Source organism: Siphateles boraxobius, unplaced genomic scaffold, assembly GCF_051911475.1.
Source record: "Siphateles boraxobius isolate OS27281-9 unplaced genomic scaffold, OSU_SipBor_1 32, whole genome shotgun sequence".
In the NCBI taxonomy this organism is placed as follows: domain Eukaryota; kingdom Metazoa; phylum Chordata; class Actinopteri; order Cypriniformes; family Leuciscidae; genus Siphateles; species Siphateles boraxobius.
This window is the reverse complement of record NW_027508942.1, coordinates 5,515,760-5,541,095: the sequence shown is the minus strand read 5'-3', so window position 1 is coordinate 5,541,095 and position 25,336 is coordinate 5,515,760. Positions and strand designations below refer to the sequence as shown.

Sequence of the window (25,336 nt, the reverse complement as noted above, 5' to 3'; positions counted from 1 at the left end):
AATGCACAACTTTATGAAAATTAACAAGACTGGCTGAGTGGAGAAAATGCAATTTGAATGATTTCTAATCTTTATAGTTTAAACAAGTAGTTTTAGCTTATGGAGAAATTGGTAACACTTTACAATAAGGTTCATTAGTTTACTTTGAATTAACCATGAGCAATACATTTGTTACTGTATTTATTAATCTTTGTTAACGTTAGCAATGTTAACAAGATTTTAATAATGCATTAATAATTGTCTAAATTAACAAAGATTAATAAATGCTGTATAAGTGCAGTTCATGCAAACTAATGTTAATGAACTTTATTTTTAAAGTGTTACCAAGAAATCTGAACCATCTAATAATACCATATGCAGATAAGTGCGACCAGAAAGACACATGATGTCAACAGTATAACACTGAGTTTATTTTGTGGCTGAATCAAAAAATAGCACCCAACAGCTTTTATTGACCTATTTTAATGAGCAGTGATGGAGGCAGCTCATTGGCTGTCCTGGCTGTAGACCACGCCCACCTGTCTCCTGGCTTCATCCATGATCTCCACTAGCAGAGCTGAGTCTGCGTGAGACATGCAGGGACTCTCCTTCAAACCTGCAATACATCATCAGACTCCATGATTTCATGAGCTGAGGGTCTTTAAAGGGACCGTTCACATTAGCCCATCATTTACTCACTCTCAACTCATCCTAGGTGTATATGTCTTCTCTATATTAAAATTTGTCCTGGCTCTTTCAAACTTTATAATGACAGTGAATGGCTGTTTCTGTTTTGAAGTCCATAAAAGTGCATTCATCCATCATAAAAGTGCATCTATATATGATAAAAGTGCATCCCTCCATCATAAAAGTGCATCTATCCATCATAAAAGTGCATCCCTCCATCATAAAAGTGCATCTATCCATCATAAAAGTGCATCTATCCATCATAAAAGTGCATCTATCCATCATAAAAGTGCATCCATCCATCATAAAAGTGCATCTATATATGATAAAAGTGCATCTATATATGATAAAAGTGCATATATCCATCATAAAAGTGCATCTATATATGATAAAAGTGCATCTATACATCATAAAAGTGCATCTATACATCATAAAAGTGCATCTATACATCATAAAAGTGCATCTATCATCATAAAAGTGCATCTATCCATCATAAAAGTGCATCTATAAATGATAAAAGTGCATCTCTCCATAAAAGTGCATCCATCCATCATAAAAGTGCATCTATACATCATAAAAGTGCATCCATCCATCATAAAAGTGCACCTATACATCATAAAAGTGCATCCATCCATCATAAAAGTGCATCTGTCCGTCATAAAAGTGCATTTATCCATCATAAAAGTGCATCTATCCATCATAAAAGTGCATCTATACATGATAAAAGTGCATCCATCCATCATAAAAGTGCATCAGTCCATCATAAAAGTGCATCTATCCTTCATAAAAGTGCATCTATACATCATAAAAGTGCATCCATCCATCATAAAAGTGCATCTATACATCATAAAAGTGCATCCATCCATCATAAAAGTGCATCTATAAATGATAAAAGTGCATCTCTCCATAAAAGTGTATCTATCCATCATAAAAGTGCATCTATCCTTCATAAAAGTGCATCTATACATCATAAAAGTGCATCCATCCATCATAAAAGTGCATCTATAAATGATAAAAGTGCATCTCTCCATAAAAGTGCATCTATACATCATAAAAGTGCATCTATCCTTCATAAAAGTGCATCTATACATCATAAAAGTGCATCCATCCATCATAAAAGTGTATCTATCCATCATAAAAGTGCATCCATCCATCATAAAAGTGCATCTATACATTATAAAAGTGCATCTATACATTATAAAAGTGCATCTATCCATCATAAGTGCATCTATCCATCATAAAAGTCAAGTCATCCTCATTTATATAGCGCTTTTAACAATGTAGATTGTTTCAAAGCAGCTTTACAGAGATAAACATATAATTTAAGGTAACAGAGATTGGTTTGGTTTTATAGTGGTTCTTGAATGTTTTTTCCAGCTAAAGTTAGTTTTGATTGATTCACTTCCGTCTTAAATGATCATTTGTTATTAAATTAGGGGCCGCTAAGACGACCTGTTCTCTCTAAACAGACTTTAAACGTGAACCTGTGATAGGCGCTGATGGCGTTCACATGCGTATTAAGAATTGATTCTATAGTTATGTGCGTTTGAATATATGTGCCTGGAAAAGTGCATCTGTCCATTCCAAGCTTGGAAGAGCCAGGACATTTTTTAATATTACTCAAGATTATATTCGTCTGAAAGAAGACAGTCATATACACCTAGGATGATTTGAGGGTGAGTAAATCATGGGCTAATGTTCATTTTTGGGTGAACTCTCCCTTTAATCCAGCGATTCACATTGACATTAGTCGTATCATGCCATGTGATCTGACCTGTGATCAGGCAGTGCCGGACCTCTTCTGCCTCGTAACGCATGCCTGTGCTGTTGGTGAAGTTCAGCGGGAGATCGGGTTCAGGCAGCGGATACTGAGTCTCCACACCGTTCACCATCAGTGACGTCGGGCACCACATATGTGCTGGAATCTGATCACAAACATAACAGAAGATGCAGCTCTGAATGTGCAACGCGTGCCTGTAAAACTCACAGACGGATCATTCCTGTAGTTCCACTGATACAACTAAACTATTGGGTTTGATTCCGAGAATCCATCACTTTAAACTGAGAAATCTGTGTGGTTTATAAATCATACATTTATAGACTGATGATGATAAACAAGACAAGCTCCAAGCGTTTGGAAACATATCTTTTTAAAGTTAATTTAAAAATAAATTTTACTGGTTGTTAGTGCATTAACTAACAAGCAATACATTTGTTTCAGTATTTAATAATCTTTCTTAAGCACAAGTATAACTATTCATGGTTAGTTCATGTCAGCTCAGGTCCATTAAATAATATTAACATTAACAACTTTTGATTGTAATAATGTATTAGTAAATGTTGACATTAACATTAATAAATGCTTTGGAAGTGTTTTTCATTATTAGTTCATGTTTATTAAGGTAGTTAACTAATATTAACAAATGGAACCTTATTGTTACCTTATAAAACATTACATACTATAAAAAAAAAATTTTGCTAATTAAATGCACTGTATGTATTTTAAGTCTCTTTAGTCATAGTATTAATACTTGTCAACTATGTGAATAAAGATGTGTGTGTGTGTATATATATATATATATATATATATATATATATACTGTGTATATATATATATATATATATACTGTGTGTATATATATATATATATACTGTGTGTATATATATATATATATATATATATATATATATATATATATTTCAATGGTTTAAATTTTGTTTTTATGACCTATAAAGCACATTGAATTCATTTTATGTATGAAAGGTGCTATAAAATGAATAAAAAGTATTATTATTAAAAAGTAATGTACACTGCACTTTGAAAAAAGCATCTGCCAAATGAATGAATGTAAATAATCTGAATCACGATCACGAGATGTTTGGGTGTATGTGATTTAGTTTCAACAGTACAACAATAATTTCACTTTAAAAGCTGTATTTGCCGGAATATGACAGCAGTTACAGTAATATATGATCAAATATTTACATGATCTCGGTTCTACATGAGCAGGAATGAGAACAGACCTTGATGGTGCCTTTGGTCCCGACGATGATGGCTTCGTTTGGAAGATCAGTGGAGATTGTGCAGGTACAGACGGCCATTCTGTGTCCCGAGAACATCAGTGTGACGATCATCGCTTCATCTACACCTATGGATATTACAGTCAAACACACTACAGTCAAAAACACCTGTGGATATTACAGTCAAACACACTACAGTCAAAAACACCTATGGATATTACAATCAAACACACTACAGTCAAACACACCTGTGGATATTACAATCAAACACACTACAGTCAAAAACACCTGTGGATATTACAATCAAACACACTACAGTCAAACACACCTGTGGATATTACAATCAAACACACTACAGTCAAAAACACCTGTGGATATTACAATCAAACACACCTGTGGATATTACAGTCAAACACACTACAGTCAAAAACACCTGTGGATATTACAATCAAACACACTACAGTCAAACACACCTGTGGATATTACAGTCAAACACACCTGTGGATATTACAGTCAAACACACTACAGTCAAAAACACCTGTGGATATTACAATCAAACACACTACAGTCAAACACACCTGTGGATATTACAGTCAAACACACTACAGTCAAACACACCTGTGGATATTACAGTCAAAAACACCTGTGGATATTACAGTCAAACACACTACAGTCAAAAACACCTGTGGATATTACAATCAAACACACTACAGTCAAAAACACCTGTGGATATTACAATCAAACACACTACAGTCAAACACACCTGTGGATATTACAGTCAAAAACACCTGTGGATATTACAATCAAACACACTACAGTCAAAAACACCTGTGGATATTATAATCAAACACACTACAGTCAAACACACCTGTGGATATTACAGTCAAACACACCTGTGGATATTACAGTCAAACACACTACAGTCAAAAACACCTGTGGATATTACAATCAATCACACTACAGTCAAACACACCTGTGGATATTACAGTCAAACACACTACAGTCTAAAACACCTATGGATATTACAGTCAAACACACTACAGTCAAACACACCTGTGGATATTACAGTCAAACACACTACAGTCAAACACACCTGTGGATATCAGTCAAACACACTACAGTCAAAAACACCTGTGGATATTACAATCAAACACACTACAGTCAAACACACCTGTGGATATTACAATCAAACACACTACAGTCAAAAAAACCTATGGATATTACAGTCAAACACACTACAGTCAAACACACCTGTGGATATTACTGTCAAACACACTACAGTCAAAAACACCTGTGGATATTACAGTCAAACACACTACAGTCAAACACACCTGTGGATATTACAATCAAACACACTTGTGGATATTACTGTCAAACACACTACAGTCAAAAACACCTATGGATATTACAGTCAAACACACTACAGTCAAAAACACCTGTGGATATTACAATCAAACACACTACAGTCAAACACACCTGTGGATATTACAGTCAAACACACTACAGTCAAACACACCTGTGGATATTACAATCAAACACACTACAGTCAAAAACACCTGTGGATATTACAGTCAAACACACTACAGTCAAAAACACCTGTGGATATTAAAATCAAACACACCTGTGGATATTACAGTCAAACACACTACAGTCAAAAACACCTGTGGATATTACAATCAAACACACTACAGTCAAACACACCTGTGGATATTACAGTCAAACACACCTGTGGATATTACAGTCAAACACACTACAGTCAAACACACCTGTGGATATTACAATCAAACACACTACAGTCAAACACACCTGTGGATATTACAATCAAACACACTACAGTCAAACACACTACAGTCAAACACACCTGTGGATATTACAATCAAACACACTACAGTCAAACACACCTGTGGATATTACAGTCAAACACACTACAGTCAAACACACCTGTGGATATTACAATCAAACACACTACAGTCAAAAACACCTGTGGATATTACAGTCAAACACACCTGTGGATATTACAGTCAAACACACTACAGTCGAACACACTACAGTCAAACACACCTGTGGATATTACAATCAAACACACTACAGTCAAACACACCTGTGGATATTACAATCAAACACACTACAGTCAAACACACCTGTGGATATTACAATCAAACACACTACAGTCAAACACACCTGTGGATATTACAATCAAACACACCTGTGGATATTACAGTCAAACACACTACAGTCGAACACACTACAGTCAAACACACCTGTGGATATTACAGTCAAACACACTACAGTCAAACACACTACATTCAAACACACCTGTGGATATTACAATCAAACACACTACAGTCAAACACACCTGTGGATATTACAATCAAACACACTACAGTCAAACACACCTGTGGATATTACAGTCAAACACACCTGTGGATATTACAGTCAAACACACTACAGTCAAACACACCTGTGGATATTACAATCAAACACACTACAGTCAAAAACACCTGTGGATATTACAGTCAAACACACCTGTGGATATTACAGTCAAACACACTACAGTCGAACACACTACAGTCAAACACACCTGTGGATATTACAATCAAACACACTACAGTCAAACACACCTGTGGATATTACAATCAAACACACTACAGTCAAACACACCTGTGGATATTAAAATCAAACACACTACAGTCAAACACACCTGTGGATATTACAATCAAACACACCTGTGGATATTACAGTCAAACACACTACAGTCGAACACACTACAGTCAAACACACCTGTGGATATTACAGTCAAACACACTACAGTCAAACACACTACAGTCAAACACACCTGTGGATATTACAATCAAACACACTACAGTCAAACACACCTGTGGATATTACAATCAAACACACTACAGTCAAACACACCTGTGGATATTACAGTCAAACACACCTGTGGATATTACAGTCAAACACACTACAGTCAAACACACCTGTGGATATTACAATCAAACACACTACAGTCAAACACACCTGTGGATATTACAATCAAACACACTACAGTCAAACACACCTGTGGATATTACAGTCAAACACACTACAGTCAAAAACACCTGTGGATATTACAATCAAACACACCTGTGGATATTACAGTCAAACACACTACAGTCAAAAACACCCGTGGATATTACAGTCAAACACACTACAGTCAAAAACACCTGTGGATATTACAATCAAACACACTACAGTCAAACACACCTGTGGATATTACAGTCAAACACACCTGTGGATATTACAGTCAAACACACTACAGTCAAACACACCTGTGGATATTACAGTCAAACACACTACAGTCAAACACACCTGTGGATATTACAGTCAAACACACTACAGTCAAACACACCTGTGGATATTACAATCAAACACACTACAGTCAAACACACTACAGTCAAACACACTACAGTCAAACACACCTGTGGATATTACAGTCAAACACACTACAGTCAAACACACCTGTGGATATTACAATCAAACACACTACAGTCAAACACACCTGTGGATATTACAATCAAACACACTACAGTCAAACACACTACAGTCAAACACACCTGTGGATATTACAGTCAAACACACTACAGTCAAACACACCTGTGGATATTACAATCAAACACACTACAGTCAAACACACCTGTGGATATTACAATCAAACGCACTACAGTCAAACACACCTGTGGATATTACAGTCAAACACACTACAGTCAAACACACCTGTGGATATTACAATCAAACACACTACAGTCAAACACACCTGTGGATATTACAATCAAACACACCTGTGGATATTACAGTCAAACACACTACAGTCAAACACACTACAGTCAAACACACCTGTGGATATTACAGTCAAACACACTACAGTCAAACACACCTGTGGATATTACAATCAAACACACCTGTGGATATTACAATCAAACACACTACAGTCAAACACACCTGTGGATATTACAGTCAAACACACCTGTGGATATTACAATCAAACACACTACAGTCAAACACACCTGTGGATATTACAGTCAAACACACTACAGTCAAACACACCTGTGGATATTACAATCAAACACACCTGTGGATATTACAATCAAACACACTATAGTCAAACACACCTGTGGATATTACAATCAAACAAACCTGTGGATATTACAATCAAACACACCTGTGGATATTACAGTCAAACACACCTGTGGATATTACAATCAAACACACCTGTGGATATTACAGTCAAACACACCTGTGGATATTACAATCAAACACACTATAGTCAAAAACACCTGTGGATATTACAGTCAAACACACTACAGTCAAACACACCTGTGGATATTACAATCAAACACACTACAGTCAAACACACCTGTGGATATTACAATCAAACACACTACAGTCAAACACACCTGTGGATATTACAGTCAAACACACCTGTGGATATTACAGTCAAACACACTACAGTCGAACACACTACAGTCAAAAAAACCTATGGATATTACAGTCAAACACACTACAGTCAAACACACCTGTGGATATTACAATCAAACACACTACAGTCAAACACACCTGTGGATATTACAGTCAAACACACTACAGTCAAACACACCTGTGGATATTACAATCAAACACACCTGTGGATATTACAATCAAACACACTATAGTCAAACACACCTGTGGATATTACAATCAAACACACCTGTGGATATTACAATCAAACACACCTGTGGATATTACAGTCAAACACACCTGTGGATATTACAGTCAAACACACTACAGTCAAACACACCTGTGGATATTACAGTCAAACACACTACAGTCAAACACACCTGTGGATATTACAGTCAAACACACTACAGTCAAACAGACCTGTGAATATATTATTTGATGAATAGAAAGTTCAAAAGAACAGCATTTATTTTTGAAATCTTTGAAATAGAAGCTTTTATAACATTATACACTTTTGTTAAAAAGTTTGGTCAGTAAGAATGTTATGGTTTATTTTGGGGGTGAATACTTTTATTCATCAAAGATGCATTCAATTGATCAATTTTCAACATTGATAATAATAATAATCATAAATGTTTCTTAAAGAATCAAATCATCATATTATACTGATTTCTGAAGGATCATGTGACACTGAAGACTGGAGTAATGATGCTGAAAATTCAGCTTTGTTCACAGGAATAAATTACACTTTACTATATATTCACATAGAAAACAGTTATTCTAAATTTTCATAATATTTTTTTTTTAAATTGTTGTTATATTTTTAATAAAATAAATGCAGCCTTGGTGAGCAGAAGAGACTTGTTTTAAAAACATTAAGGGCCCTATCTTGCACCCGGCGCAATTGACTTTGTACACTGACGCATGTATCATTCCTATTTTGCACCCGCGCAAAGCGGACTTTTCCCTCCACAGACACACGTCGGTTAACTAAGAAATACACTTGCGCTCCCCGGGGCGGTTCAGCGCAAAGAGGAGGCGTGTTCCTGCGCAAACTTTCCCTCACGCTATTCTGCTGTTCTATAAAACAATTGCGCCACTGACCAGTAAAGACCCAGTCTAAAGTCAGTGGCGCGTTGCGCGTACATTCAGATGCTATTTTAAGCGCGCATGCTTGGCCATAATACAGAGTGTGAACAACGCGCATACACTGTAGATGATTCTCTCATCCACACAGATGCATTTAACTTTTTACAAATGATACATTATTATAAGGAAAAATATTAAAACACGAGGGAAATCATTGTTGTGTCCATGACGATGGGGAAAATAGGCATAAAGCTTACACATTTACCCAAATTATTATATGCATGTTTAACCGAAGCTAATTTGGGTGGGTTTGTCGCATCCCCAATGTCCCTTCTCTTTCTTTTACAGCCCTGACGAGAACATCGATCTCCTCGGCTGTGAACCGATTCTGAAGCGCGCCTGGTAAATGCGCCGTTATAATAGTATTGCGCCATGGAACAAGCGCACCTCGTTCATCATGCTCTTAAAGGGAATGTGATATAAAGCTCTTATTGGTTTGTTTCCCGTTAAGCCAAAACCACACCTATGAATAATGAAGCTACTTCAGACCAACCCCTTTTAGATTTGCGCCAGGCGCAAGAGGCATTTATCCCGCCGGGAAAATAGCAACAGCGCCGGGATCCGCCCACAAAGTTACTTGCGCTTTGACACTTGCGTTTCAGATCGTTAAAATAGGGCCCTAAAACTTTTGAACGGCGGTGTATATATGTATATAAATACTATTATTATTATTATTATAATAAAATGATGTGCCCTGCAGGCATAGGCGGCCTTATCTATGTTTCACCCGTTTCAATTGAAACGGGCCCCGCCCTCCAAGGGGGCCCCCAAAACATCGGCAAAAATCTCATTCATTTTCTCCATAGGATATTGATTTTCAGTCATAATGTCTAAACCATCCGAGGTAGACTGACCACAAGCTACCAGATTGTGAAACAAAAGTTTCTGCTCCTATAAAAACCACAAGTCAGTATGAAATCAACATTGTTTTAAGAAAAACGTGTTTTTGCGATCTTCTGCGATCTTCTGGAGAAATACTCTTTTACTGTCTATGGAAATACTACACTACCCACAATCCTAAGCATAACACTGAGGTCTCTGATTGGTCAAACTCGCGGTGACCATGGCGATGTTTACCTCTCACGAGAACGGCTTAAGTGATCTGAAGCATAATACCGGTAGTTTATTTGTTTATAAATTTGCCTTTTTTGCCGTTAAGTTAAAATGTTATTTTGAGCAGGAAAATAATTTTAAGAGGAAAATGAAACGTAGCCTACATATGCCAGTGGTGCTGAAAAACGAAAAAGATATTGGACAACAAAAGAAACGCTTTATTCAGTCTACCAAAAGTGACCTCTTTCTTTGGTCCAGGCGAGATTACAAAATCGCTGGACAAAGATGAACTTATCAGGGCATTCTCAGCACTAAAACACAGAAAGGTGGATTTCCAAAAAGGGCTCAGGTGAAATCTACGCCCACCGCCCGGTGAGCTCAGCTGTCCACGCGGAGCCCATCATTGTAACGTTATTTATGTTCGGTTCAGTGTCAGTCTGAGTCAGACACGTTTTCTTCTTTGCTTTTGATAATAAAATTGACAAAAAGTTGAGGGGATGTTTGAGCTGTTTATTTGAAGTCAGCCCAGACAGCTGAAAATATACTGCGCTAATCAAATTAGTTGTCCGTGAAAGGGCGAGGCTTATTCCAACATAAAACGCTGTTTAATTTTATATAATTTTAATCAAATAAGGTTGGATAACTTCTATGTTGAGCTGCCTGTTCTTGAAGCTGAAAGTGCACGTAATAAAATAATATACCATTGATGCAAACCAACAGGAATCCTTGCTTTTTCTGCTCTATTATGTTTATGTTTTATATGAGTATGGCCCCATATTAGTTATTGAAACGGGCCCCCGAATGCATAAGGCCGCCACTGCCTGCAGGCCTGCATCAATTACGATCCAAGTGTCAATAATCATCATCAATCATCATCAATCTATCAGTTTGGGCTGTAATATGTAGTGTGCATGAGTTCAGTACCAGTGTCCAGACAGAATCCCGTTGCTTGTACACGCTCCGGTTTCTCTCCGTTAAACACCATGAGCACAAACTGCAGACAGTAGATGCCGATGTCGATCAGAGCTCCTCCTCCCAGATGCTTCTCCACTGCCCTGGACACATGCATGAGCGACGCCCCGAAATCTGCTCGCACCAGCTTCACCTCGCCCACCTCGTCCCGGGACAGCAGCCGGCGGATCTCAGCCGAGGCCGGGAAGAAGCGGGTCCAGACAGCCTGAACACCACATCAATCGTGTAGAATTAGCCATAAATAATAAATGATGATCATAAAAATATTAATTAGTAATAAATATAATAACGTTAACAATAAATTACAGTAACTTTATTAAACAAATGTTACTATTTTTTATTTAAAAATTTGTAATAGTAATTAATAATATAAATATTAATTTATTAGTTATAACAGACAGAATCCCGTTAATGTATTTGTTATAATTATATAACTAATAAATGATGATCATAAAAATATTAATTAGTAATAAATATAATAATACGTTAACAATAAATTACAGTAACTTTATTAAACAAATGTTACTACTTTTTATTTGAAAATATGTAATAGTAATTCATGATATAAATATTAATTTATTAGTTATAACTAATAAATTATGATGATAAAATAGTAATTAGTAATAAATATAATAACGTAACAATAAATAACATTAACTTTATTAAACGAGTGTTAATATTTTTTATTTAAAAATTTGTAATAGTAATTAATAATATAAATATTAATTTATTAGTTATAACAGACAGAATCCCGTTAATGTATTTGTTATAATTATATAACTAATAAATGATGATCATAAAAATATTAATTAGTAATAAATATTATAACCTTAACAATAAATAACATTAACTTTATTAAACAAATGTTACTATTTTTTATTTAAAAATATGTAATAGTAATTCATGATATAAATATTAATTTATTAGTTATAACTAATAAATTATGATGATAATAAAAATATGAAATAGTAATAAATATAATAACCTTAACAATAAATAACCTTAACTTTATTAAACAAATGTTACTATTTTTTATTTAAAAATATTTAATAGTAATTCATAATAAAAATATTAATTTATTAGTTATAACTAATAAATTATGATGATAATAAAAATATGAAATAGTAATAAATATAATAACCTTAACAATAAATAACATTAACTTTATTAAACAAATGTTACTATTTTTTATTTAAAAATATTTAATAGTAATTCATAATAAAAATATTAATTTATTAGTTATAACTAATAAATTATGATGATAATAAAAATATGAATTAGTTATCAATATAATAACGTTAAGAATAAATAACATTAACTTTATTAAACAAATGTTACTATTTTTTATTTAAAAATATGTAATAGTAGTTAATAATATAAATATTAATTTATTAGTTATAACTAGTAAATTTTGATGATAATAAAAAAATATTATCTAGTAATAAATAATTTAAATATTAATTTTAAAAACAAACTTAAATGGATTTGTGTCCAAATGCCTGGAGCTTGTCTTATTTTTTATCAGTGTGAACCAGGTATAAAATTTAATTGGAATATAATGTATAATATAATACAATATATAAATACATATTATATACTGACACCTATAAAAGCAGACACACATTAATAATGTTTAATTAACATTATTAATAAATAATTAAAATATGTATTTATATTTTAATTATTGTACATGTTTTGTGTTTGTAGTACAGTACAGAATGCAAACACAAAACATGTACAATAATTGAAATATAAAATTTTATTTATTAATATTATTAATAATGTATATTATTATATAATATGAATTTATACTAATGTGTGTCTACTTTTATGGGTGTCAGTATATAGTGTATTTATTTATTGTATAAAATTATAAATTATATTCCAATGGAATTGTAGTGTGGTTATATAAAACCCGATGTATACCTGGTTCACACACTGATGAATTATAAGACAAGCTCCAGGCATTTGGACATTTGGTTAGTTTTTTAAATGAATATGATTAAATTGTTTTTAGTTGTTATCTATTACTAATTAATATTTATTATTATCATAATTTATTATTTATAAGTAATAATACATTAATATGTATGTTATTAATTACTTTCACACATTTTAAAAATTAAGAATAATAACATTAAACAAATTTGTTTAATATGGTTAATGCATTTTAATCTCTTTAGTCATTGTATTGCTTTTTTATGTATTTATATTTTTAAAAATATTTATTTGTAAACTTTTCCAAATCATTAACAAAAAGCTTAATAAAATTACAGTTATTTATTTTTTCCAGCAATAATGCTTTCCGCCAAAATAATTAAGCATATATTAAAATATTAGTATAACAATAATAGTAGTAATAAATAAATAAATAAAATAGTATAACGAACCCATAATAATATCCTTGTAGGAAAAAATTAATTATTCAAATCTCTGACATAATTTGTGGTATGTAAATATAATATTACGACTATAAAATCAAGCACAACACAGGATCATGTTTAAACCAGTCTCCACAAATTCAGTTATACTGATCAATTAAAGGAGGAGATGTCTTCACATTTATTCAATTTCATACATATTATTATGTTTCCCTCTTAAAATCTCTCTATGATTTGAACAAAGCCTGACACCTGAACCTCTGCTCACCTCCATGAGGAAGACGTCGTTCTTCTTTGCTGTGGCGATCAGTTCCCGAACTTCCTTCAGGTTCATGGCCAGAGGTTTCTCACACAGGACGTTCTTCTTCGAGTTCATGAAGAGAACGCCCACCGACAGATGATGAGGGTGGATGGTGCCCACATACACCACATCTGGAGCACATCAGCATCAATACACTCACTACACATCTGGAACATCAGTATCTATACACTCACTACACATCTGGAACACATCAGCATCTATACACATTCACACAACACATCTGGAACACATCAGCATCTATACACACTCAACACATCTGGAACATATCAGCATCAATACTCTCACTACACATCTGGAACATCAGCATCTATACACTCACTACACATCTGGAACACATCACCATCAATACTCTCACTACACATCTGGAACATCAGCATCTATACACTCACTACACATCTGGAACACATCACCATCAATACTCTCACTACACATCTGGAACATCAGCATCTATACACTCACTACACATCTGGAACATCAGCATCTCTACACTCACTACACATCTGGAACACATCAGCATCAATACACTCACTACACATCTGGAACACATCAGCATCTATACACTCACTACACATCTGGAACACATCAGCATCTATACACACTCACAACACATCTGGAACACATCAGCATCTATACACACTCAACACATCTGGAACATCAGCATCTATACAATCACTACACATCTGGAACACATCACCATCAATACTCTCACTACACATCTGGAACACATCAGCATCAATACACACTCAACACATCTGGAACATCAGCATCTATACAATCACTACACATCTGGAACACATCACCATCAATACACTCACCACACATCTGGAACATCAGCATCTATACAATCACTACACATCTGGAACATCAGCATCTATACACTCACTACACATCTGGAACACATCAGCATCTATACACACTCACAACACATCTGGAACACATCAGCATCTATACACACTCAACACATCTGGAACATCAGCATCTATACAATCACTACACATCTGGAACACATCACCATCAATACTCTCACTACACATCTGGAACACATCAGCATCTATACAATCACTACACATCTGGAACACATTAGCATCTATACACACTCAACACATCTGCATCAATACACTCACCACACATCTGGAACACATCAGCATCTATACACACAACACATATGGAATACATCAGCATATATACACTCACTACACATCTGGAACATCAGCATCTATACACTCACACTACACATCTGGAACACATACACTCACTACAAATCTGGAACATCAGCATCTCTACACTCACACTACACATCTGGAACACATCAGCATCTCTACACTCTCACTACACATCTGGAACACATCAGCATCTCTGCACTCACACTACACATCTGGAACACATCAGCATCTCTACACTCACTACACATCTGGAACACATCAGCATCTCTACACTACACATCTGGAACACATCAGCATCTCTGCACTCACACTACACATCTGGAACACATCAGCATCTCTACACTCACACTACACATCTGGAACACATCAGCATCTCTACACTACACATCTGGAACACATCAGCATCTCTACACTCACACTACACATCTGGAACACATCAGCATCTCTACACTCAATACACATCTGGAACACATCAGCATCAATACACTCACTACACATCTGGAACACATCAGCATCTCTACACTCACACTACACATCTGGAACACATCAGCATCTCTACACTACACATCTGGAACACATCAGCATCTCTACACTCACACTACACATCTGGAACACATCAGCATCTCTACACTACACATCTGGAACATCAGCATCTCTACACTCAATACACATCTGGAACACATCAGCATCAATACACTCACTACACATCTGGAACACATCAGCATCTCTACACTCACACTACACATCTGGAACACATCAGCATCTCTACACTACACATCTGGAACACATCAGCATCTCTACACTCACACTACACATCTGGAACACATCAGCATCTCTACACTACACATCTGGAACATCAGCATCAATACACTCACTACACATCTGGAACACATCAGCATCTCTACACTCACACTACACATCTGGAACATCAGCATCTCTACACTCACACTACACATCTGGAACACATCAGCATCTCTACTAGTGTTGTCACGATACTAGAATTTCTAACTTCGATACGATACCTTGAAAAATATCGATATTCGATACCATTTTCGATACCACAGAGAAAAAAACTGCCACAATATTAAGGGGGTCTTTTTTATATTTAAAGCTAAATATTACAAGTCTAGAACATGACAATGAGGTATATTTTACATGAACAAAAATGTCCTGAGTTCTATCTGTTAATATTTTTTCATTGGACCAGAGCTAACATGATCCGTTGTGTTTTTATTACCTACTGTTATCAAAGATTAAAATATACTGTAACAAATGCATTGGTCATCGGTCATAAATGCTGGTTAATACATTAACTTAATTTGATGAACAGATTTAAACGCAAACGTGTGTGCATCACACGCGGAAACAGTGCTCACTGGATCAGCATCTAGTCAAGTTACCTTTATTTATATATTGCTTTTAATAATACAGATTGTGTCGAAGCACTTAACTGTATCAAATTGGAGGATAGAGTGTCAGTAATGTATAATAATAAGGTTAAACATTCAATTTTCAGTTAAAGGCATTTCATTATTGAATTCAGAGATGCCATTGTCTAGCTCAGTTTAGTTTAATTAGTATATGTGTAATCAAATTGATGATAATCGCTAATGAAGGCAAATTGCAGAATTAAATAATAATTTTTGAATAAAGTTAAACAGACACAAGTTAATTTACATCTGACCACAGTTACAATATTTACTTGTCTACGATTCCTCAGTCAGATTATGTTAACTTTAAGAATTACAGTGAAAAAACGAAACACAGACTCATATCAACAACAATACTAGGCCATCTTGGTTAATGTTTCAGAAAAGTTAAAATGAGAAGAGTTACAGTGTTTTAGGATGTTTTTAGCAGTGGTGCAGGTCTGTCCAAAAAACAAACACCCCTGATGCTGAGCATATGCTTACAAAATGAGTGATGAGAGGGATATTGATAGTCAAACAATCTTTTGGGTGCCCGCAGCCCGCTCGCAGTGTGAAGCGTGTGTCCGCGCTATTCTCCGACATGCCCGCTCGCGGTGTGTAGCGCGTGTCCTGTCCACGCCATTCTCCGACTCCGACATGCCCGCTCGCGGTGTTCTTTATCAATCAACCAAAGCCGGTCGCGGGGACGCCGCACTCGCCATCTTTCCATTCACTTTTGCTATTTAACCAGAGCGAATGAGACGAGTGCGTCACGTGTGGTGTTTGTCAACGCGCCTTTGGAGAGAAGTGAAAGTGACTGCTCGGCTAGTATTGGTGTATCGATACTTCGGGAAATTAGTATTGGTACCGTTCAGATATTTCAGTATCGATATTTATCGAAATATCGATATTTTTGACAACACTAATCTCTACACTCACTACACATCTGGAACACATCAGCATCTCTACACTCACACTACACATCTGGAACACATCAGCATCTCTACACTACACATCTGGAACACATCAGCATCTCTACACTCACACTACACATCTGGAACACATCAGCATCTCTACACTCAATACACATCTGGAACACATCAGCATCAATACACTCACTACACATCTGGAACACATCAGCATCTCTACACTCACACTACACATCTGGAACACATCAGCATCTCTACACTACACACCTGGAACACATCAGCATCTCTGCACTCACACTACACATCTGGAACACATCAGCATCTCTACACTCACACTACACATCTGGAACACATCAGCATCTCTACACTCACTACACATCTGGAACACATCAGCATCTCTACACTCAATACAGATCTGGAACACATCAGCATCAATACACTCACTACACATCTGGAACACATCAGCATCTCTACACTCACACTACACATCTGGAACACATCAGCATCTCTACACTCACACTACACATCTGGAACACATCAGCATCTCTACACTCACTACGCATCTGGAACACATCACCATCAATACTCTCACTACACATCTGGAACACATCAGCATAAATACTCTCACTACACATCTGGAACACATCAGCATAAATACTCTCACTACACATCTGGAACACATCAGCATAAATACTCTCACTACACATCTGGAACACATCAGGATCAATACAATCACTACACATCTGGAACACATCACCATCAATACTCTCACTACACATCTGGAACACATCACCATCAATACTCTCACTACACATCTGGAACACATCACCATCAATACTCTCACTACACATCTGGAACACATCAGCATCAATACTCTCACTACACATCTGGAACACATCACCATCAATACTCTCACTACACATCTGGAACACATCACCATCAATACTCTCACTACACATCTGGAACACATCACCATCAATACTCTCACTACACATCTGGAACACATCAGCATCAATACTCTCACTACACATCTGGAACACATCACCATCAATACTCTCACTACACATCTGGAACACATCACCATCAATACTCTCACTACACATCTGGAACACATCAGCATTAATACAATCACTACACATCTGGAACACATCAGCATCAATACTCTCACTACACATCTGGAACACATCACCATCAATTCTCTCACTACACATCTGGAACACATCAGCATTAATACAATCACTACACATCTGGAACACATCAGCATCAATACTCTCACTACACATCTGGAACACATCACCATCAATACTCTCACTACACATCTGGAACACATCAGCATCAATACACTCACTACACATCTGGAACACATCAGCATCTCTACACTCACACTAAACATCTGGAACATATCAGCATCTCTACACTCACACTACACATCTGGAACACATCAGCATCTCTACACTCTCACTAAACATCTGGAACATATCAGCATCTCTACACTCACATCTGGAACACATCAGCATCTCTACACTCACATCTGGAACACATCAGCATCTCTACACTCACATTACACATCTGGAACACATCAGCATCTCTACACTCACACTACACATCTGGAACACATCAGCATCTCTACACTCACACTACACATCTGGAACACATCAGCATCTCTACACTCACACTACACATCTGGAACACATCAGCATCAATACACACTCAACACATCTCATCTACTAAACCCACCACTACACTATACTACTACTATAGTGTATTATCACAGCTTTAAATGTAATGCCCAAAACAAATTTCCCTTATAAGGGACAAACAAAGTAATCATACCAGGATACTTATTTAAACTTAAGTGTGTTAAAAGTAGGGCTGCAACTAACGATTATTTTGATAATCGATTAATCGGACGATTATTTTTTCGATTAATCGATTAATCGGATAGAAATTAAATTAGATTTTTTTTTTTTATAACTAAATAAAACCGTAAATCAGGGTATTTATGTGTAAAAGTGTACTTTAAAAAGTGCAAAAGCCACACATTGAGTTTTACTAATATCAATATTTGCATTGTTTTTAATGATAATTGCTGATGGCAAGTTGACAAACATGATTATTGTTAAAAAAATGATATCCAACATATTATGTTTTAACACAATTTTTGTTAAAACAAATTTACACAGACATGTTGTTCAGATGTGAATATCTGAACTAAAAACAAACTAAAAACATCTAAAATATATAATTCATTTAATTTTTATTTAAAATTAATTATATATAAGGAATATAAGGATAAAGAATATAATATATATTATATATATAATATATAAAAGAATATAATATAAGGATAAATTGATTAAATAAATATAGAAAGACTGAAAACAATTGTGTGAATGTAGAGCCGCAGTAGATCGCGTTTGAAAAACAATTAAAACTTAGTAGACAAATGCTATAAAAAGAGAACGGAATGGAGGTAACGTTACCCAGCAAGCTAACAGGCTTGAGTAAAGGACAGGAGAAATTATGCATTAGTGCACAAGCATTCGCTGAAAACCACTGAGTACAGTGACTAAAAAACAATATTTTACTGCTGCTGTTATTAACTGCCTTTATATTTAGTGCTTCGCTTTGTAAAGACCGTTTTAATTTAACCTATTTCTGCGGTAGCGCTATTTTAATCCATCACTTACGTTGCGAGCGAACTGATTGCACAACCTGATGCTCGAGACAAAATACAGACATCCCAAGATCCCGGAAGTCCCGGGAGTCTCCCGCATATTGATTGCGACTCCCTGATGCCCGCGAATTAGTTCAAACTCCCGAAATCTAGAGCGCGCAAGCAAGAGCGCGCATGCGAGACAGAGACTGCTCCAAACCGTGTAGCGCGCGCGCTCGGCAGAGCGCCTGAGGGAGAGAGACCTTGCGTGTGTGTGCGTACCAGTAAACGCTCCCCGTGACGTAAGCAGACCAACTAATCGATAATGACATTCGTTGACAACGATTTTCATAATCGATTATAATCGATTTTATCGATTAGTTGTTGCAGCCCTAGTTAAAAGGGTCATCGGACGCCCATTTTCCACACGTTGGTATGACTCTTTAGGCCGGGTCTTCATGTAAAGTTTGTAACATACTTTTTTCAAAATTCCTGAATGGTTGTGTATAACAACACCCTTTTTACCTCCTAACAGCTCTGTTCACAGCGACCCGTTTCGGTGCTTGTCTCTTTAAATGATAATAAGCAGCTGCTCACCCGTGGGGGGTGTCGAGTCGACACGTAAAGTGATGCGTTGGCGGCAGAGTATGTGAGCGTAGTGGAGCGGCAACAATTTTCCCTCCGCGCTCCAAGCATTTAATAATCACTCCGCTCCAGCTCCGCTCCGGGTTCACCATTTACCGCTCCTTGCTCACTGATATCAGAAACACCGCTCCGTCTTCGTTCCCCCGGGAAATTGCGAATAAAGTAGGGCTGCAGCTATCGATTCTTTTTGTAATCGATTAAACTAGCACTTAATCGATCGATTAATCGAGTAATCGGATAATTTTTAAAGTTTTTAAACAACCAAAACAAATAATGCATAACGAAAATGATGTGGCTGTAAAATGATCAAGCATTTGGCTTTTATTTCTCAAAAAACTAAACAAAAAAAAACTTATTTCAACTCCAACATTTGGCTCCAAAACTAGGCCTATTTATTGCAATTTTTACCCATTTAGTATAAGTGCCAACAATGTTCTATTACTTTGGTAGCCAATTAAAATGTCTTCCCCAAAAGTACGAGTGGATTCGGAGAAGCAGGCTGGGGAATTTAATTTTTTGTTGTTGTCTGTAACTATTTGGAAGACGTGACATACAAACAAGGTCTAGCAAAGACTGCAATACAATATTTGTTCCTCCATCACGTCGCGGTGTATACAGTGAATGCATGCTGAAATTATTGTTGCGTGGCTACATGAAAGTTAAAGCATATGTGATGCATTGCCGCAATTGATCTGACTGGCGCGTGAGAGAGACGAGGGTGCATGCGTGTGTGTCTCTGTCTGTGTGTGTGTGTGTGTGTGTGTGTGTGAGTGAGTGAAGGGGTTCACACACCGAACGCAAATTTAATTATTTGCGCGAGTAGATTACATACAAAGTCAGTGCATAGATGCGAATAGACTCATCATTCGCGCCGGGCGTCGCGAATGACGCGAACGTCTTCCGCGCACGTTGAAAAAATTTAACTCGAGCGAATGTTTAAGCGTCTAACTAGACGCGATAGACGCGTATTTGACGCTCTATTCGCGTTCGGTGTGTTATGTTTCAGTGACGCTTGGTGAGAGCATGGAGTGGATGTTTTCGGTTCAGATTCTGAATCATTGAAGTCGTACTGTTGTGGTATGCCAGGTCTACTTCGTAGTAGACACATTGCACCTTGTTCTCTTCCTTTCTTCCTTTTTAAGTATGTAATGATCCAAACTTTAGACATTCTCTGCCGTCTATGGACATCTTTACTCTCCGACATCGCGCCAATAAATTCAAAATGTATCACGCGCTATAGTATAGATCCGCGTATAGTGAATTAAATTTTACATAGGAATTTAACGAGGCTTCGAGGCAGAGTTTTTGCCTCGAGGAATTTTTGTAGTCGAGTAACTCGAGTAACTCGAGGAATCGTTTCAGCCCTAGAATAAAGTATTTAAGTATGCTTTGAAATCTCACAAAATTTCTCCTCATCATAATATAGGCTTATTAAATAAAAAAACATAAAAAAACATTAGGAGAATAGTTTGAATGTGGTTTATTGGATAGTGTGCAAACTTTTCCTATGCCATGCTATGCTTATTACATGGTTATCCTCATTATAAGTTAAATTTCATTGCTGCTTTTTGCAGAGCACATTTTGTTTGGAAAGAAGAAAATAACTACATTTTCATCAGTTATTTTATCTACGGATCGCTATATTTCTTACAGATTTCTGCTCATTCGAAATCAAATAGGCTACAGACAGTACTGTAAGATTACATTTGTTTGAATGCAATGCATTAGTGAGAAAGCGATTGCGTGTGTGACAAGTGTTACCTGTTTAAAATGTGCTTTCACCCGATCCAGCCCGATCTCATGAAAGTGCGTATCTATAGCACAAATTTGATTTCTTGTACCATTTATACGCCAAAAATAGTTTTTGCTTGCATAGCCTATGATAAGCAGTTTTCGCGTGCATATGATACGCACTTTATGGCGTGAACGCACTTCACACCCATTATCCTAACCAAGGGGTTTAGTGTGTTTCATTTGAACGCAAAGAACTATTTTCTGGCGTATAAATGGCACGGGAAATAAAATTTGTGCAATAGATACGCACTTTCATGAGACTGTGTTGCACGATCATAGCCTATTCAGTAGGCTTGAGAACCTCCCGCAGCCACGCATGTCCATCGGCGTCATCATAACCTTCACATTTTTTTCTGATTTGAGTGATCCATCTGTATCATGCTAGCGTGAATCCTTACAGAAAATGCAGTTCTGTAATGAGCCGTTGGCATGAATTGTACTCGTGATGGAGCGGTAGTGGAGCACTCTCGGAGCGAGTGAAAACCACGACGCTCTGACTTTTAAAAAATCCACTCCATTCCACTCCTCGCTCCGCTCCCACTTCACTCCGCTCACATACTCTGGCTGGCGGACAGTATACAAATGGCTAAAGGGAGGAAATATGCTATTAGGGGAAATATGCTAATACGGGAAATATGCTAATACGACAGTCTGTCAGCGGCCGTGGGCGGAGCATGAGCAATATGACATCATATTGCTCAGAAAATCCAAAAGGCTTGATTGAGGTATTTAGATTTTTATGGATTAAAAAAAAAAAAAGAGTAAATGGATATTTTTTTCATCGTATGGTGGTTCTGTCTACACACTGCAAAGACACATTTATATGCAAACACCAGATAAAAGTGAATTGTGCATCCGATGACCCCTTTAATATAAAAACTGATTAAAAAGTTAAATTCTAAATGTATATATATATATATATATATATAAATACACAACTTTTGCAGTACTATTTGAGTATAAAAAATAATGTAACATAATAGAAGCTGGATATTTTCAACCTTGAGATGAACTTGACTATGTGACGGGCGAACAGATGGAGGCAGTTTAATGGATAGATTCTGATGGTAGTATTGCACAGACGCTGTTCTGAGATCAGTATATTGTCTCACCGATCTCGGGATCGTTGGCCAGCTCTTCATAGCTGCCGTATGCGCGTGGGATGCCGTGCTTCTGCGCAAACTCCTGCGCATGCGTCAGGTCACGTGCACCAACAGCCACCACCTGTATTCAGCAAATAAATGGCATTTTAATAAAATTCTTACAATTATAATAAATAATACCAGATTTCATGTTTTATGTACATTTTTTAAGACTTTACAATTTTTATTATATATTAGTACGTACATATACCGTTATTGTTGTAGTGCATAATTAAACGCTATATCACATGCAACAATGTCTCCTTGTGCATAAATGAACGCTGTATTATAATTACATGCAACAATGTATCTGTCCTTGTGCATAATTGAACATTATATTATATGCAACAATCTATCTATCATGTTGCATAAATAAACGCTATATTATAATTACATGCAACAATGTATAAATCCTTGTGCATAATTAAACATTATATGTATCAGCTCGCGGTGTCGCTGTTTCTCCTCTGCACAGTAAAGTTCCCGGATTCAGATGTGAGGTGGTTTACACTCAGCAAATCGTATAGAAATTTGTGGAATGCATCAATAAAAGTGTCTTATGGATGAGACATCAATAAAAGTGTCTTGTAGATGAGACTCAGTGCATGTCAGTATCAGTTGTTAACTCGTTTAACGTCTTCATGCAGTGTGTATGTGTATCCTGTAGTTTGACACTGAACTGAATGAAGGTGTGTGTGTCTGTACCTGGTGTTGTTCTGGAGGGAGAGTCTTCAGTGCCACTGTAAAGTCATGACTGATTCTTCCAGCGCTGCAGATTCCCCACCTGATCGACATCATGGCGTGTGTGTGTGTGTGTGTGTGTGTGTTAGACGGGCGCTTTCGAAACACGCTTCGTGAAGCTTGAAACTTCGATAGATTTGCTTGTCACACACTACTAAAGTCACGTGAGTTCAGTAAACTAGGCGTCGTTACGTCATAACTGTTTCGAAACGTTTCGAAACGTCTATGGTTCGCCACTAGGGGGCGATAATTTTTTTAAGTTTCGATTAAGTTTTTATAAAAAATGTGTCGACATTTTTTAATGACACATTTGTGTTTTAGAGTTTAAGTGAATAGTCTATTATTTGCGAGATTAACCAAGCTCACCATAAAACAAGCCATACATTTGAATAAAATAACACATATTAATATGCAGACACCTCATATGTAATGGTATTAGATTATTAGTTAATTGTATTGAATAGACCACGCTGTCAATAAAACATTTGCAATTGGTTTGTAAAAGGTGTTTTATGCATCTTTTGGCTGAGTTGTCCTAGCATTTACACTGTTTTGTCCAGCAGGGGTCACGCGTTTCAGAACTTCGAATCAGTGAATCGTTTTGTGAAAGAATTGGTTCAATTGATTCAGAGTTTCGAAAAGATTCGTTTCTCGCATCACTACTGTAAGAACCAGCAGATGGTGACAAACTTTCAGAATTGAGCAGTGTGTGCACTGTATACTGCCTTCTATATTTTAGTTTTATGTGAACCACTTTACACTATACAACAATTTTTATGATAATGAAAAATCCATCTTAACCCATTCAGACCCAAAT

At 36.3% G+C, this 25,336-nt stretch overlaps 1 protein-coding gene across 1 annotated transcript; it reads right to left on the bottom strand.

Moving 5' to 3' along the window:
• Positions 1–388: 388 nt before the first annotated feature.
• On the bottom strand, positions 389–24,716 carry dhdh.2 (dihydrodiol dehydrogenase, tandem duplicate 2). Its single transcript, XM_077194696.1, has 7 exons — positions 24,484–24,716; positions 23,749–23,860; positions 13,987–14,150; positions 11,290–11,542; positions 3,691–3,815; positions 2,441–2,591; positions 389–595 (listed from the first exon to the last, which is right to left on the bottom strand). The coding sequence occupies exons 1-7, from the start codon at positions 24,574–24,576 to the stop codon at positions 486–488; spliced, it is 1,008 nt and encodes a 335-aa protein (XP_077050811.1). The 5' UTR covers positions 24,577–24,716; the 3' UTR covers positions 389–485.
• Between the last annotated feature and the right edge of the window lie 620 nt (positions 24,717–25,336).

What these genes read in the sequence shown, in the direction of transcription:
- dhdh.2 (XM_077194696.1), bottom strand. Translation starts at nt 24,576, where the DNA reads ATGATGTCGATCAGGTGGGGAATCTGCAGCGCTGGAAGAATCAGTCAT. An exon ending in ACGACGTCTTCCTCATGGAG is followed by an intron (nt 11,543 to 13,986) that starts GTGAGCAGAGGT and finishes TGTGGTGTTCAG; the next exon opens with GCTGTCTGGACCCGCTTCTT. An exon ending in GGACCAAAGGCACCATCAAG is followed by an intron (nt 2,592 to 3,690) that starts GTCTGTTCTCAT and finishes GTTTGTGATCAG; the next exon opens with ATTCCAGCACATATGTGGTG.